Here is a 14,693-nt window from a genome sequence, read left to right on the forward strand (position 1 = left end):
GAACAATGCTTATAGCTGGGTCGGGCATCTCATAACATCGAGTAATAGTCCTAGATGAACCAAAAGACCTGTTCATCCACCCGATGACAATGCAACTTCTGGTTTGCTTACCATTTCACCTCATCTCTTCAGACAGAATGAAGGAGCAATCAGTTATAAACCATATATTTGGGTGTCGCACTGAACTTCTGGTACCCTTTAATGACCTTATTCACTGCATCTAGGAAATCTTTCTCTGTGACAGTCTTCCTCCGAGCTCGGATGGCGTACATTCCTGCTTCTGTGCAGACACTCCTTATGTCAGCTCCTGCAATTAGAGAACCGTCTCAGAGAACCAAATGCAGCAAATATACGGTGTATAAACCATTGACAATAACAAGTTGATATTCGCTTTTACTGTCAACAAATTGCAGGCAAACAGTAGCAATGACCTATTTGGCTAAAACCAATAGAGAAGCACAGGAAAATCCTCAACAAAATAGTTCTTGCATTTAAAGGAAGTAGAGACAAAAGACAGCAGCATATCTACAAATCATGAAAGAAAGAATTTTACCAGTGGAATTTGGACAGAGCCTTGCTAAAAGTTCAAAGCGGATATCCCTCTCGCAATTCATTGTTCTTGTATGAATCTTGAATATCTGTGTCCTGCTCTCCAAGTCAGGAAGACCAAATTCAACCTTGCGATCCAGTCGTCCTGGACGTAAAAGTGCTGGATCCAAAGTATCGGGCCTGAATGACATGAAGACAAAAACATTAGCAGGATATCCATCTTAGAAAGACATTCAAGTGTCTAAAAGCCACTCGCAATGTTTTAAAACCCGGCCGCACACATTTTTTTGCTAACTCCTCCATAGGGCAAGGGTAGGACTATCACACATTTCAATCACTAAGATGAGGTCAGTTATACCGGTTAGTAGCCATAAGGACTTTGATATTTCCACGGGCATCAAAGCCATCAAGCTGGTTCACAATCTCAAGCATTGTACGCTGTACTTCATTGTCTCCACCCACTCCATCATCAAAACGAGCACCCCCGATTGCATCAACTTCATCAAAGAACACAATACAGGCCTTTTTGGACCTAGCCATCTGAAACAAGTTTTTTATAGCTAGTTACAAATAAAGTATAAAGCACATACAATAATCACTAGTGCAATACAAACTTTGAAGGCAACATAGTGTGTTGATCAACCTGAAACAATTCCCGAACCATCCGAGCTCCTTCACCGACATATTTTTGAACAAGTTCACTCCCAATTACTCGAATGAAACAGGCATCAGTTCTGTTAGCTACGGCTCTGGCCAAAAGTGTTTTACCAGTTCCAGGAGGACCATAGCAGAGAACACCCTTTGGAGGATCAATTCCAAGCTTGACAAATTTTTCAGGGTGAAGCATAGGCAGTTCAACAACCTAAAGAATGAACAAATTCAACCAGAGTAAGCACCTCACGCATCTTCTCTCTCTAAAACAAAAAACAGATGAATAAAGCACCTCACGCATCTTCTCAATCTGCTCTTTACATCCACCAACATCATTGTATGTGACATCTGGCTTTTCTTCCACTGTCATCATTGTCACACTTGGATCGATCTTGGGAGGCAAGGGGATCTGAATTTGATATTTATTCCGGTCTACCCTGCAATACATAGTTAAGAATGAAATTATATGGAATGGAAAATTACAGCTAAGCTAAAAATATGACAACTGAATCACAAAACAGGCTAGGGCACACAGTTTTACTATATTGTGATGGATCGAGTACCCGCACCATTGAATATGTCCAGACTAACATACAAACTCTTCTCACATTTCTAGTTCTCAAATAAACTAACACTAACTAAATGAATGGTGAGCCAAGAAATATGATATCAAAGAATTGTTGAAAGAAACATCACAAGAAGCTCAGGACAATGCCTAGCTGAGATGAAGAGTTAACATACCCGACACGCATGCCTTCTTCAATATCAGTTGGGGAAACTTTGTCACCTAGTCCAACAACAAACTGCAGGGAAGAAAGAGATCTCATTAAAACCCAAAATTTGACAAAGTAGAACTACTATTAGGTATAAGAAAGCTGTTCTAATGCTTTTACAATGATAAATTTAGAGAAGTTGAAAAGCCTTTTCAGGGAAAGAATCGAATCACTAAGCCTGGAAGACAAAAATTCATGACAGCATACAAAAAACAGAGGCAATTAAAACACAAAATTACCTTTGCAATTTGTTTCACATTTATGACATACTTGGCATCGTCTGTGTTTGGGTTTATTATCTTTGTGCATCTTGCAACCTAAATGACGTAGCTGGTCATCAGTTCGGGTAGCACATGATAGAAAAGTCAAAAATTTAGGCAATTGTACAAAGAATTGCCTGAAGTGGCTGCTCCTCCTGCATCATTTGTTTATCAGAAACCAGATCCCACTGACTAGGAGCAGCCAAGCCTGTGTCGGACTCTTTGATACCTAAAATATAAGAAACCAAGGAAGAACCGATTAGAGGAACCTACAGTAACTCAGTGACAGGAAGATATGCCAACAAGATCATAATATCACTCAAATTGAAAAGGAGACTCTAACTCACTGTTAATATAATGATCTAACTCATATAACCCACTTATACCAAAATAAGCAGTTTGATAATTAAAGATCTGACTGAAATGAAGACTATTACCATCTGCAGACTATCTAGAAGATTCAAACGGAAGATCCATCAGAACAGCTCAGCATAAGACTTCTTTAGATAGCTATTTCACATGCACAAGCATTTCTGACATTCCATTTCCAAATAAAAGGGTCCCTATGTTGCACAAACCACAAAGTTGCCAATTGTTAGATCTCATGAGACAATATGCTAGACCGTCAACCCACAAAACTTCAGCATGCTTTTGGAGAATTGATATGATAATCAATCGACACCATCTTTAGGAAATTAATGGGACCACCCTTGACATTTTCTTTTCTTCTTTGGAATCAGTGATATAAATTTCAAGAAGTGGCAGAAACGTTGAGTTCATCATCACAGAAGGCAATCAATACAATAACAAAGCAAATTAAGTTATCTTTATTGGCTCTCATATTGTCTTCTACTCTCTCAACATGAGAAATACAGATTGAAGCAACCAAAGCTAATGCACCTGGTGAACAAAATTGTCTCAATATACGACACAACCTATCTAAATGAATGATTAAGACAAATATCTCAGGACATATAGACAGATTTGGCAGAGTGACTGGTCAGACACGATTACAACTGCCATGTTCGACAAGATGAAGCCCGTAGGGCAAGGCAATTAGAAGAAGTTTTCTGGTCTTGCTAAAGGATCGCGTCATGTCCATTATCCACCCAACCAGTCCCATACGGCAAAATATTGTCTTGGTAAATAGGAGTTAGTGACATAATGTAAATATATCACACCGGGGCAGTAGTGTGCTCGGCTTTATAGGCTCTTTAACTATGCCTGCTTAATATCAAAATGGCGGGCTTCAACTCCTAAACAGCCAAACCATTAATTCCAGCCCATCATAAAGTTAGATCCACATTACCAAAATAAAACTCAGCTTCTTGATTAAATTCTAGGAAGCATAAGTCCACGAGCGTGATCGACCCACTCCAATTTCATTCGGTTCTTTTGCAGTCGGATAGGACTCATACGCAAGGGGACGAAACCACCGAAAACCGAACAGCCAGATCGAAAATTGCGAAATCTCACATCCTCCGAGCTCTCCTCAAATCACAAATAAATGAATAAAAGAGAACTTTTTTCCGAACAACGTACCGCAGAGATCGTTAATTTTCTTGGCCATGTCCTTAATTTCCTTTTCTGCCTTCTTGATGCTCGTAGAGTAAGGCCCCAAACCCTGTCGGAACAATCAAGATGAAATTACGGCGAGCGCGGCGATAGAACTCGAACAGCAGCAAAACAAGAGGGTAGAAAACCCCTAAATCGAGAGAAACAATTTCCGGCCAAAATCGAAGCCGAAGCAGGTCTCGAGCTGAATCCAACGGATCGGCAGCCGAGACCAGCGAAGTTCTACGGCAGAAGCGCGATTTCGAGCTAAGTACGACCAGCAAGCAGCTCTCAGAAACAAGCGAAGGTGGATCGGGAGAGAGAGAGAGTTACGTAGGTCTTGAGGAGAGCGATGTCGTCCTCGTCGAGGGGGCGAGGGTTCTTCTCGTCCTTGATTTCGTCTTCGTGTTCGATCGCCATTTTCTCACCTCCTGATCACGACTGGTGCGATTCTCGCCGCGAGCTTTTCTTGTGTATAAGAGCCGTCGTCGTCGTCGCCGCCGTTCTTCTTCTTCTTCTTCTTCGATTTCTTGAGGAAGAAGACGGGAGTAGCTTATCACGTGACGGGCGCGTGCGGGACGGAGCCCACACCCTGAAAGAGGCCCGGTAGGCCGGCCCGGCCCAAAGGTTTTGCAGCTTTCGGGCGGGCCTCCGCCAGTTTACTATATGGATGGCAAAAAAGATTTCGCTTTGAAAGAAGTTCAAATTTCTTTTAATTTTTCTTCGAGATTTTCCGATTTATATATGTGATTTAATCATTTTTTATATATATTTATTTGTAGGTGGTTAGTTCTTTATAAGAATCATTAGTGGGAACAAACAAACTAACTTGGATTGCCCGCCACATTTCGGGTCACCCCAAAACACTCGAGGCTTTTCGTTGAGGTAATACCATAAAATAAAATAAAATAAAAAACTCTAAACTATATCTACTATAATATAAATATTCCGAAATTTTTTTGTGTCATAAAAATCCTAAACTTGCAATTTGACACATATACCAAAAAAAAAAAAAAATCATAAAGAACCCCAAACTTTTACCTTAGATATATATTTATATATGTATAAGTTTAGATTCTTCCATGACACCAAAAAAAATTACAATATCTATCTCACAATGGTCAAATTTAAGGTTTTGGTGACAAAAAAGAAAGTTCTAAGTGCTTTTGCTGGAGTTAATATAATTTAGGGCTTTTTTTATGGTATTGATCCAAAATGCAATAAACAATCTTTGTAACATAGATTTGACCATGTACCAGTGGATGGACGTACAATCTCTTTATGCTTATGACAATGCTCGGCCTTGCATGCAAATGAAAAATAAAGTTGATTTCGAACGGACTATATAATTCGCTTCCATAATGCGGTTTTTCTTGTAACAGTAATTATTCATTTGACAAACTTTCATCACAATTACAAAAGAAAATGGAGCAGAGATTGGTCAAGTCATTGACGCAATAGTAATAACATGATTCTATAAACATGCGCGACTGCAAGAGAAGAACAAACCTCGGAAACCTGACGCTGACCTTGCCATTTTACTAGAAAAAAACAAGCAGACATTATGGGACGCTAGTGTTGAATTTCGACCCAGCAAATCCAAACTTTATGAAAAACAAACCCCCCAAGCCCAACACGCTACCTTATTTATGAGAAACAAACTCCATGATGACCCAAATCGCTTGTCCCAAAATCAAATGATCACCCTCCAATGTTTGGAACGCCCTTATTAGGTACCACCGGCGCCGGCGGCGGGTCCAGGGTTTCGGCGGCATCGCAGTAGCCCTCAAGGATGTCGCCCTCTTCAGTTGTGTACCCTAGCGAAGACAACAGGTTGGGCCAGCACTGGTGCTCGATGGTCCTAATGGCTTGGCAACAACCAGGACCCAAGTAGGTCTCTCCGTTGAGGAAGAACAGGATCACCTCGCTGGTACAGGCCTGTAGCTGGAACATCGACTCCCAGCAGTGCGATGAGTCCGACCCATTCTCCGCCACCTTCAGCCGAGCCGCGAGGCTCGCTGGGTTGTGGTCTGATATGGCTCGGCCAGCTTCGGTCGTAATGGCAGAGTATGAAGATGCGAGTATGAGTAGGAAGATGAAAAGCTTGGCAATTGGAGGCATTTCTTGCCCAGACAAATTTGGCAATCGAGTAGAGAGATTACAATGTGTGTATGAATAATATTTTTTGGTGGAGTTGAGGTTTTTATAGGTGTATGTTGTATGGAGATGTTACGTTGTATGGGTAAGCAAAAGGGTTCGTGGAATTATTATTATAACTATGGGGAATTTGATAAGACAGCACTGGTCATAATTAGGTTTTGTCAATTAATGACATTGTAATGTTGAAGCAAAACCAATTTGCTGAAAAAAGAATTCTTTCTGGAAGAAAATAAATACCGGTTAGGATGAGCACTTTAGAATGCACCGCTTGCTAGGAAATATTTAAGTGTATGAACAAGAAACACTGTATACAAAATAAAATAAAAAGATCATAATGAACAGAAAATTTGGATGCGAATCGAAGTGATCGCAAATTTAGCACACGATCAATCATCAAAAAGTAATTTTTCGTTCTTATATGATTGTAAAGACAAAATCTTTCCGAAATATATAAAATTTAGAAAACCTCATTGATTGTAACAAGTAAAAGAGAAGCGAAAGGTCTTATGCCAATCATAATGTGTGCAATAAAATTACAAATTTATAAATTAAAAAGGCATGAATGAATTCTTAAATCTTTTAAGTGGCTACATTGCGGGTGTTGAATTAATGCTGAGTAGAAATGATGGAAGAGTTGATTTTAAGATAATTAGAAATTAAATGATGAGATTGGAAGGATTTCCCTAAATTTCCTTTTTGTAGTTTTGACTATTGAGTCCAGCAACGTGACTTCGGATTGGCTGGCCCATGGGTTGACGAGTCCGACCATGTTCACGCCTTCTACAGATAATTAATACATTTTCAATTTTTTTTACTTCAATCAATAAAAAGAAAATGAAAATGAAACAAACTAACTTGGATTGCCCGCCACATTTTGGGTCACCCCAAAACACTCGAGGGCTTTTCGCTGGGGTAATGCCATAAAATAAAACCCTAAACTATATCTACTATGATATAAATATTCTGAACTTTTTGTGTATCATAAAAATCCAAAATTTGCCAATTTGACACATATACCAACAAAAAAATCATATAGAACCCCAAACTTTTACCTTAGATGAAAATGAAACAAAAGATATATATTTATATATGTATAAGTTTAGATTCTTCCTTGACACAAAAAAAAATTATAATATCTATCTCACAATGGTCAAATTTAAGGTTTTTAGTGACAAAAAAGAAAAGTTCTAAGTGCTTTTGTTGGAGTTAATATAATTTAGGGTTTTTTTTTTTATGGTATTTGCCCAAAATGCAATAAACAATCTTTGTAACAGAGATTTGACCATGTACCAGTGGATGGACATACAATCTCTTTATGCTTATGACAATGCTCGGCCTTGCATGTAAATGAAAATAAAATTGATTTTGAACGGACTATATAATCCGCTTCCATAATGCAGTTTTTCTTGTAACAATAATTATTCATTTGATAAACTTTCATCACAATTACAAAAGAAAATGGAGCAGAGATTGGTCAAGCCATTGACGCAATAGTAATAACATGGTTCTATAAACATGCGCGACTGCAAGTGAAGAACAAACCTCGGAAGCCTGTTCGATGACACCTTAGCAACATCCAAATGTTAGTCAGTATTGTATAGAGAAGAACGATCAAGATTTTATATATTTAGCTCTGGAGCGCTGTAATTACAGTTTACCTTATTTAATCCTAGCACCGTTGGCCTTTTCGGATTTCTCGATCCTCCTGATGATCCATCATCAATCCTTAAATATGAAAGGAAGGTTAAATCCCTTATGCAAGATGTTAACCTGTAGACTGATGGTGGTCACCCTTCACTTTTGTTACTGAAATTGATAAGATGAGGTAATTATGATGATTTCAAATGGCTATGGTACTATTTGTTTTTAGAAGGATCGTTAGTTTAAGTCATGTTTAATGCCTACCCTATACTGTGATACAGGGAAATTGAATTGGGACTCAACTATTTGCATGACTTGGATATAATCCATCGGGAATTAAAGCCTCAAAATGTCTTCATTATTGGGAAACTTTTAGTTGCTAACCTATGGTGGCATTATTAAATGCCTTCAAGAAGATGAATTTTCTTTAGGATAACACCCCCGGTAAGTACCCATCACGGCAACATTGATGAATTTATGCTGCTTAAACCATATCCATATCCCTGTGATGGTGTTGATCTCTATTTGATAACTATATTCCAAGTTATGGAATTTGGGATGGCGTGCGCCGAAACAGTTCACTAAGTGCGTCAAACGTGTGGATTTATTTAGTTTAGGTCGTATCTTGTTCTTGTGCCTCACCTGTGGAGGACACCTATTTGGCGAATGTCTAGAGCATGATATCTATATTAAGAAGAACAAAAGAACAAAATAGACCTATCCTCGACGGAATCGATGCTAGAAGCTCTTGATTTGATCACACGGTTGCTAAACGTGGATCCTGAATTGAGGAAAGAAATCGAGAGGGGAAGTAATAGGACCATTATCTTCGAGGGCATCCACGATGGTCAACTTACCGCGGTAAAGTGGTTAGTCCGAGGTCTAACGTTCACTTCTTCGAAGTTTGTCGTTCGATGACACCTTACCAACATCCAAATGTTATTTGGTATTGTATAGCGAAGTACAACTAAAATTTCATATATCTAGCTCTAGAGCGCCGTAATTGCAGTTTACCTGATTTAATCCTAGCATTGTCGATCTCTTCAGATTTCTCGGTCCTTCCTAGTGATCCACCATCAATCCTTAAATGTAAAAGGAAGTTGGAATCCCTTATGCAAGATATTAACTTGTGGACTAATATGATTTTTGTTATTGAAATTGATGAGCTAAGGTAATTCTGATGATTTCAAGTGGCCATAATACAAAGTACAGACACCTGGAGTGTCAAAACTTGGCACGGAGGGATACTTAAGTGTCATAAGTTTTGAAATGTACACTTAAGTGCTAAAATTGGAGTAAAATGAATCACTTAAGTGCCACTCCAGCCAAAATCCGGCCAAATTGCTAATGTGACAATTTTCCGGCAATGTGAGTGCAAAACGGTGTCGTTTTACATGCCGACGTGACTTGGAAAATGCAAAAACGTCTTTTAGTCTACGATATGGTAAATAATTAATATAAAAATTAATTAAATTAAATTAAAAATTAAATTTATTTAAAATATTTTAAAATATACAAAATTTTAAATTTTAAAAAACTAAAAGGGGGAGGTGGCTAAGGGCTAAGCCCTCGCCTCGCCGCCTCCCTACCCCCGCCAGAAGGGCGGCGATGCTAGCCGACCGGTGCGAGGGCTTGCGAGCCCTCGCCCAAATCTCGTCAAGGGCGGGCAATGGACCTTGGCTCGGCCGAGGCAAGGGCCTTGCCAACCCTCGCCCCCGGATCTAGCAAGGGTTCACAGGCCCTCGTTGCGGGTCGGCCAAGGGCCGGTGATCCGGGCGAGGGCCGTGCCCCCGATCCGACGAGGGCTCGTGAGCCCTCGCAGGCCACGTCGGCCCAGGGCGGGTGACCTCAACCGACCCTCCCCTTCGTCACCCGGCCCTTCCCCGGCAGCCCTCGCCGCCTCCCTTGACCCACCCCCTTTTTTTTCAATTTTAAGTTTTTTATTTTTTAAAATATTTTAAATAAATTTAATTTTTAATTTAATTTAATTAATTTTTATATTAATTATTTACCATATCAAAAACAAAACCTTGTCGTTTTTGCATTTTCTAACCACGTCAATGTGTTTGCACTCACCTCGCCGGAAAATTGCTACGTCATCAATTTAGCCGGATTTTGGCCGGAATGACACTTAAGTGATTTATTTTGCTTCGATTTTAGCACTTAAGTATCCCTCCGTACCAAGTTTTGGCAATTGGGTAGGGGGCGCCGAAGGGAGGCGGCTAAGGGCTGAGCCCTTGTCGCCGCCGCCTCCTTGCCGCCGGAAAGGCCGGCGAAGCCGCCCGACGGCAACGAGGGCCCGCGAGCCCTCACCCGGATCCGTGACGAGGGTGAGCGATGGCCCTTGGCTCGGTCGGGCGAGGGCCACCAACCCTCACCCCGGTTCGACGAGGGCTCGCGAGCCCTCGCGCAAGTCGGCCGGGGCGGCAATTTGTGCGAGGGCCGTTGCCCAAATCCAGCCCCTCGCCCAGATCCGACGAGGGCTCGTGAGCCCTCGCAACCGGTCAACCAAGGGCCGGCAATCTCGGCCGACCCTCCCCCCCTCCGTTGCCGGCCCTTCTCGCAGCCCTCACCACCTCCCTTCGCCCCCACCCCCTCCCCCAACTTTTTCAATTTTAAGTTTTTTATTTTTAAAATATTTTAAATAAATTTAATTTTAATTTAATTAATTTTTATATTAATTATTTACCACATCAGAGACAAAACAACGTCATTTTTGCATTTTCTAACTATGTCAGCGTGTAAAATGATGTCGTTTTGCACTCATCTCGCCAGAAAATTGCCACATCATCAATTTGGTCGGATTTTGGCCGAAGTAGCACTTAACTGATCAATTTTGCTCATATTTTGACACTTAAGTATTCATTCGTACCAAGTTTTGGCACTTGCGTTGTACTTCTGCCCTATAATACTATTTGTTTTCAAAATGATCATTGGTTTAAGTCATGTTTAATACCTACTTCGTACTCGATCATCTGCATGACTTGGATATAATCCATCGGAAATTAAAGCCTCAAAATGTCTTGATTACTGGGAAAGATTTTATTGCTAAGCTATCTAATGTTGGCATTATCAAATGCCTTCCTTGATGAATTTTCTTTGGGATATCACCCCACTAATAAGTACACATCACAGCAGCATTGATTAATTTATAATGATCAAATCCACATTCCTGTCTAAAAACTCAGACTTAGAATAATCTATTATTTTAAAGAATACATTATATTGGAAGTTGGAACTCTAGTTGCTTTATATTGCTTTTTCATGTTGTGGTAAAGTTTGTAGAGATTTAACATATTTTTCACTTGTCTTTCTTTATTGATTATAGTCATCTATATATGCTCCATGTGATGGTGTTGATCTTTGTCAGATGACTGTATTCTAAGTTGTCGAACTTCAGGATAGCGTGCCCTGGAACAGCTCACTAATGAGGGTCAAACGTCCGTTATGGATTTATTTAGTTTAGGTTGTGTCTTCTTTTTTTACATCACCAGTGGGAGGACACCATTTAGTGAATGTCTAAAGCGTGATATCAATATCAAGAAAAACAAAATGAACCTGTTCTCGGTGGAATCGATGCCAGAAGCTCTTGATTTGATTATGCAATTGCTAAACCCGGATCCAAAGTTGAGGAAAGAAATCGGAAGGAAAGTAATGGACCATTATCTTCAAGGACACCTACGATGGTCAATTTGTCGCGATGAATAGATTAGTCCGAGGTCATCGTAACAATCATTTCTTCGAGGTTTGTCATTTGATGACACTTTACCGATGTTCAAATGTTATTCGGTGTTGTATAGCGAAGTGCGAGCAAGATTTAATGCAAGATTTCATATATCTAGCTCTCAAGTGCTGTAATTGTAGTTTACATGATTTAATTCTAGCATTGTCAGCCTCTTCGGATTTCTTGGTCCTCCCTGTTGATCCGCCATTAATCCTTAAATATAAAATAAAGTTGGAATCCTTTATGCAAGATGTTAACCTATGGTGGTCACCTTCACTTTTGTTACTGAAATTGATTAAAGGAAGTAATGGTATCATCATCTTCGAGGGCACCTACGATGGTCAACAGTGAAAAGATTAATTCAAGGTCATCGTAACATTAACTTCCTCGAGGTTTATTTTAGGGGTGAGTACAGTTCCCGAGTAAAACTGAAAACTGAAGAAACGAACCCGGTTCTCGATTCTAAAGAGACCAGTTCCGGTCCCGATTTCATTTTTCTGAGGACCGGCATTCCCAGTTCCAGTTCTGGTTCCTATGAGAACCGGAACCGGAACCGGTAGAGTTTTTAAAAAAAAACCTAGGGCACGTCACTTCTCCCTTCTGCCGATTCTTTCCCCACTTCCCCTTTCTTTTTCTCTCTCTCTTTCTTTTCCCCATTTTTCCTCCTCACGTGACTTCCTGCCCCCCTCAACTTTTTTCTTTTGTTTGGCCAAAGACAGAGAGAAATATTAAAGAAAGAAGAAGGAACCCGTGACAGATGATCAAATACGCCATTCTTCTATAAAGTGCCATCTGAATCCAAAATGATCAAAAGCTTAGAGCGAACAATAATTAGCTAAGAGAGTCGCACACGCGAAAAATCACATCGAGCATGGCTACGACAAGAAGAACCATTAGTGTTCTCATGCTTCCATGGCTTGCTCATGGTCACATAGGTCCGTTTCTAGAGCTAGCCAAAAAGCTCTCGAATAGGAACTTCCACATCTTCCTATGTTCAAGTCCTGTCAACCTTAGTTCCATCAAAATCCCTCATGAATATTGCTCCGCTATTGAGCTCGTGGAGCTCCATGTCCCATCTTTGCCTGGTCTCCCTCCTCAATACCACACGACTAGGGGCTTGCCGCCTCACCTCATGCCGAAACTGAAGATGGCCTTCGACATGGCGGGCCCTAACCTTTCCGACATCATCTCCGATCGCCAACCCAATATGCTTATCTTTGATTATCTCCTCCCGTGGGTGCCGGAAGTCACGAGGTCACACGGCATCCCGGCGGTCAACTTCGCGAGCGTGGCAGCAGGGGCGAGTTCATTTGCATTGCACTCCATCAAGAGGCCGGGCGATGAGTATCCTTTCAAGGCGATGAGTCTTCAAGACCACTGGATGGCAAAGTATAGGAACCAAATGGAACAAGCATCAGAGAGTGGCATGAGCGACACGGAGAGGATCATGCGGTGCATTGACCAACCGTCGGGCCTAATTTTCCTGAAGACCTTTAGGGAATTGGAGGGCAAATACATCGACTACCTAAGTGATCTTTTGGAGAAGAAAGTAGTGCCCGTCGGCCCGCTGGTTCAAGATCCTGTCCAAGAGGATGGGGATCACATAACTGAGTGGCTTGATAAAAAAGAAAGATCGTCGACCATATTCGTGTCCTTCGGCACGGAGTACTTCCGGAGAAGGAAAGAGAAGAGATAGCCTATGGGTTGGAGCTTAGCAGTGTCAACTTCATTTGGGCGGTTAAATTTCCTGTGGAAGAGCACATCACGCTTGAAGAGGCACTTCCTAGGGAATTTCTCGAAAGAGTGAGAGATAGAGGACAAGTGATAGAGGGATGGGCACCACAAGCCAGGATTCTAGCACATCAAAGCGTCGGTGGATTTGTGAGTCACTGCGGATGGAGTTCAGTCATGGAGAGCATGAAGTTCGGAGTCCCGATCATCGCGATGCCGATGCATCTCGACCAGCCACTCGACGCAAGGATCGTTGAGGACGTTGGGGTTGGATTGGAGGTAATGAGGAATGAGAGTGGAGAGCTCGAGAGGAAGGAGATTGCGAAGGTGATCAAGGCCGTTGTGGTGGAGGAAGGTGGGGAGCGTGTGAGGAATAAGGTCAAAGAAGTGAGCATCGGCATTAGGAACAAAGGAGATGAAGAGATTGATGAAGTGGAGGATGCGATCGTGAAGCTTTGCGGAGTAGCGACTGGTAGCGTTTGACTGTTCGTTGAGTTTATGTTCTAGCTTTCAATAATCATGTATGCGAAATTTCGTTTTATAACATTGACTCATTTTCTTCCTTTTATCATTTGCATTCCTATAATTGAGCGTGTTCAAGTATTTATTATAAGAAATTTGGACTAGAAAAAAACAGTGATTTATATTTAATAACTCAATATGTATGAATGTTTTGGTCCTACAAGTTATTGAAGAAACTAATACGGCTGATTTTCTTTATTATTATATTAGAGAGTGTGAGAGCAAGATGTGTAACATCCCGGGCCCCACTGTGTAATATTGTCCGCTTTGGGTCACCCGCCCTGGCGGGGACGCACCGCCATCCCAGCCACGGTCTTTTCCCTCACGGCTTTAAAATGCGTTATGCAGGGGCAAAGGCGCGGCCCACTCGCCCGCCCTCTCCCAAGCCATAATATTGTCTGCTTCGGAGGCACGACACACCAGCCTGTCCTCCCTCACGGCTTTGTTTTCAGCGCAGCAGAAACGTACATGAAACGCGTTACACAGATTAGAGGGACTTAAGCCTTATAAGCTGACCAAGACCTCCCTCCCTCGGCGATGTGGAACAAGAGAGGAGGTTGTTACACTCTCCACCTCTTAACAGAATAGCGTCCTCGCTATGGCCCCACGGGCATCGTAACGCATTCGAGCCGTGGTCCCACACGCGGCCGGAATCGGCTCGATACCACTTGTAACATCCCGGGCCCCACTATGTAATATTGTCCGCTTTGGGTCACCCGCCCTGGCGTGGACGCACCACCATCCCAGCCACGGTCTTTTCCCTCACGGCTTTAAAACGAGCCACGGTCTTTTCCCTCACGGCTTTAAAACGCGTTACGCAGGGGCAGAGGGCCATCCCTCGGGCCTTCCCTCTCCCAAGCCATAATATTGTCCGCTTTGGAGGCACGGCACACCGGCCCGTCCTCCCTCACGGCTTTGTTTTCAGCGTAGCGGAAGCGTACGTGAAACGCGTTACACAGATTAGAGGGACTTAAGCCTTATAAGCTGACCAAGACCTCCCTCCCTCGGCGATGTGGGATAAGAGAGGAGGTTGTTACACTCTCCACCTCTTAACGCAGATAGCGTCCTCGCTATGGCCCCACGGCACGTAACGCATTCGAGCCGTGGTCCCACACGCGGTCGAGTCGC

The 14,693-nt window shown here is 41.9% G+C and overlaps 2 protein-coding genes and 1 pseudogene across 2 annotated transcripts; 1 reads left to right on the top strand and 2 right to left on the bottom strand.

The window, feature by feature from the left end:
• Positions 1–9: 9 nt before the first annotated feature.
• Positions 10–4,310, bottom strand: LOC104422880 (26S proteasome regulatory subunit 7). Its single transcript, XM_010035334.3, has 10 exons — positions 4,121–4,310; positions 3,776–3,857; positions 2,371–2,462; positions 2,213–2,290; positions 1,942–2,003; positions 1,493–1,637; positions 1,193–1,411; positions 908–1,089; positions 554–729; positions 10–307 (listed from the first exon to the last, which is right to left on the bottom strand). The coding sequence occupies exons 1-10, from the start codon at positions 4,205–4,207 to the stop codon at positions 150–152; spliced, it is 1,281 nt and encodes a 426-aa protein (XP_010033636.1). The 5' UTR covers positions 4,208–4,310; the 3' UTR covers positions 10–149.
• A 1,178-nt stretch (positions 4,311–5,488) lies between these two features.
• On the bottom strand, positions 5,489–5,908 carry LOC104424017 (egg cell-secreted protein 1.1-like). The gene has a single exon (XM_010036418.2). It carries the CDS (start codon positions 5,906–5,908, stop codon positions 5,489–5,491), a length of 420 nt encoding a protein of 139 aa, XP_010034720.2.
• Positions 5,909–12,027: 6,119 nt separating this feature from the next.
• Positions 12,028–13,694, top strand: LOC120288970 (annotated as a pseudogene).
• Positions 13,695–14,693: the final 999 nt, after the last annotated feature.

Source organism: Eucalyptus grandis, chromosome 10 (genome assembly GCF_016545825.1).
Source record: "Eucalyptus grandis isolate ANBG69807.140 chromosome 10, ASM1654582v1, whole genome shotgun sequence".
Lineage (NCBI taxonomy): Eukaryota > Viridiplantae > Streptophyta > Magnoliopsida > Myrtales > Myrtaceae > Eucalyptus > Eucalyptus grandis.

Excerpts from the sequence above, each read along its gene's own strand:
- LOC104424017 (XM_010036418.2), bottom strand. The coding sequence starts at position 5,908 with ATGCCTCCAATTGCCAAGCTTTTCATCTTCCTACTCATACTCGCATCT.
- LOC104422880 (XM_010035334.3), bottom strand. The coding sequence starts at position 4,207 with ATGGCGATCGAACACGAAGACGAAATCAAGGACGAGAAGAACCCTCGC. Across the intron at positions 3,858-4,120 it reads TCGCTCTCCTCAAGACCTAC|GGTTTGGGGCCTTACTCTAC; the intron begins GTAACTCTCTCT and ends TTGTTCCGACAG. Across the intron at positions 308-553 it reads GCTCTGTCCAAATTCCACTG|GAGCTGACATAAGGAGTGTC; the intron begins GTAAAATTCTTT and ends CTCTAATTGCAG.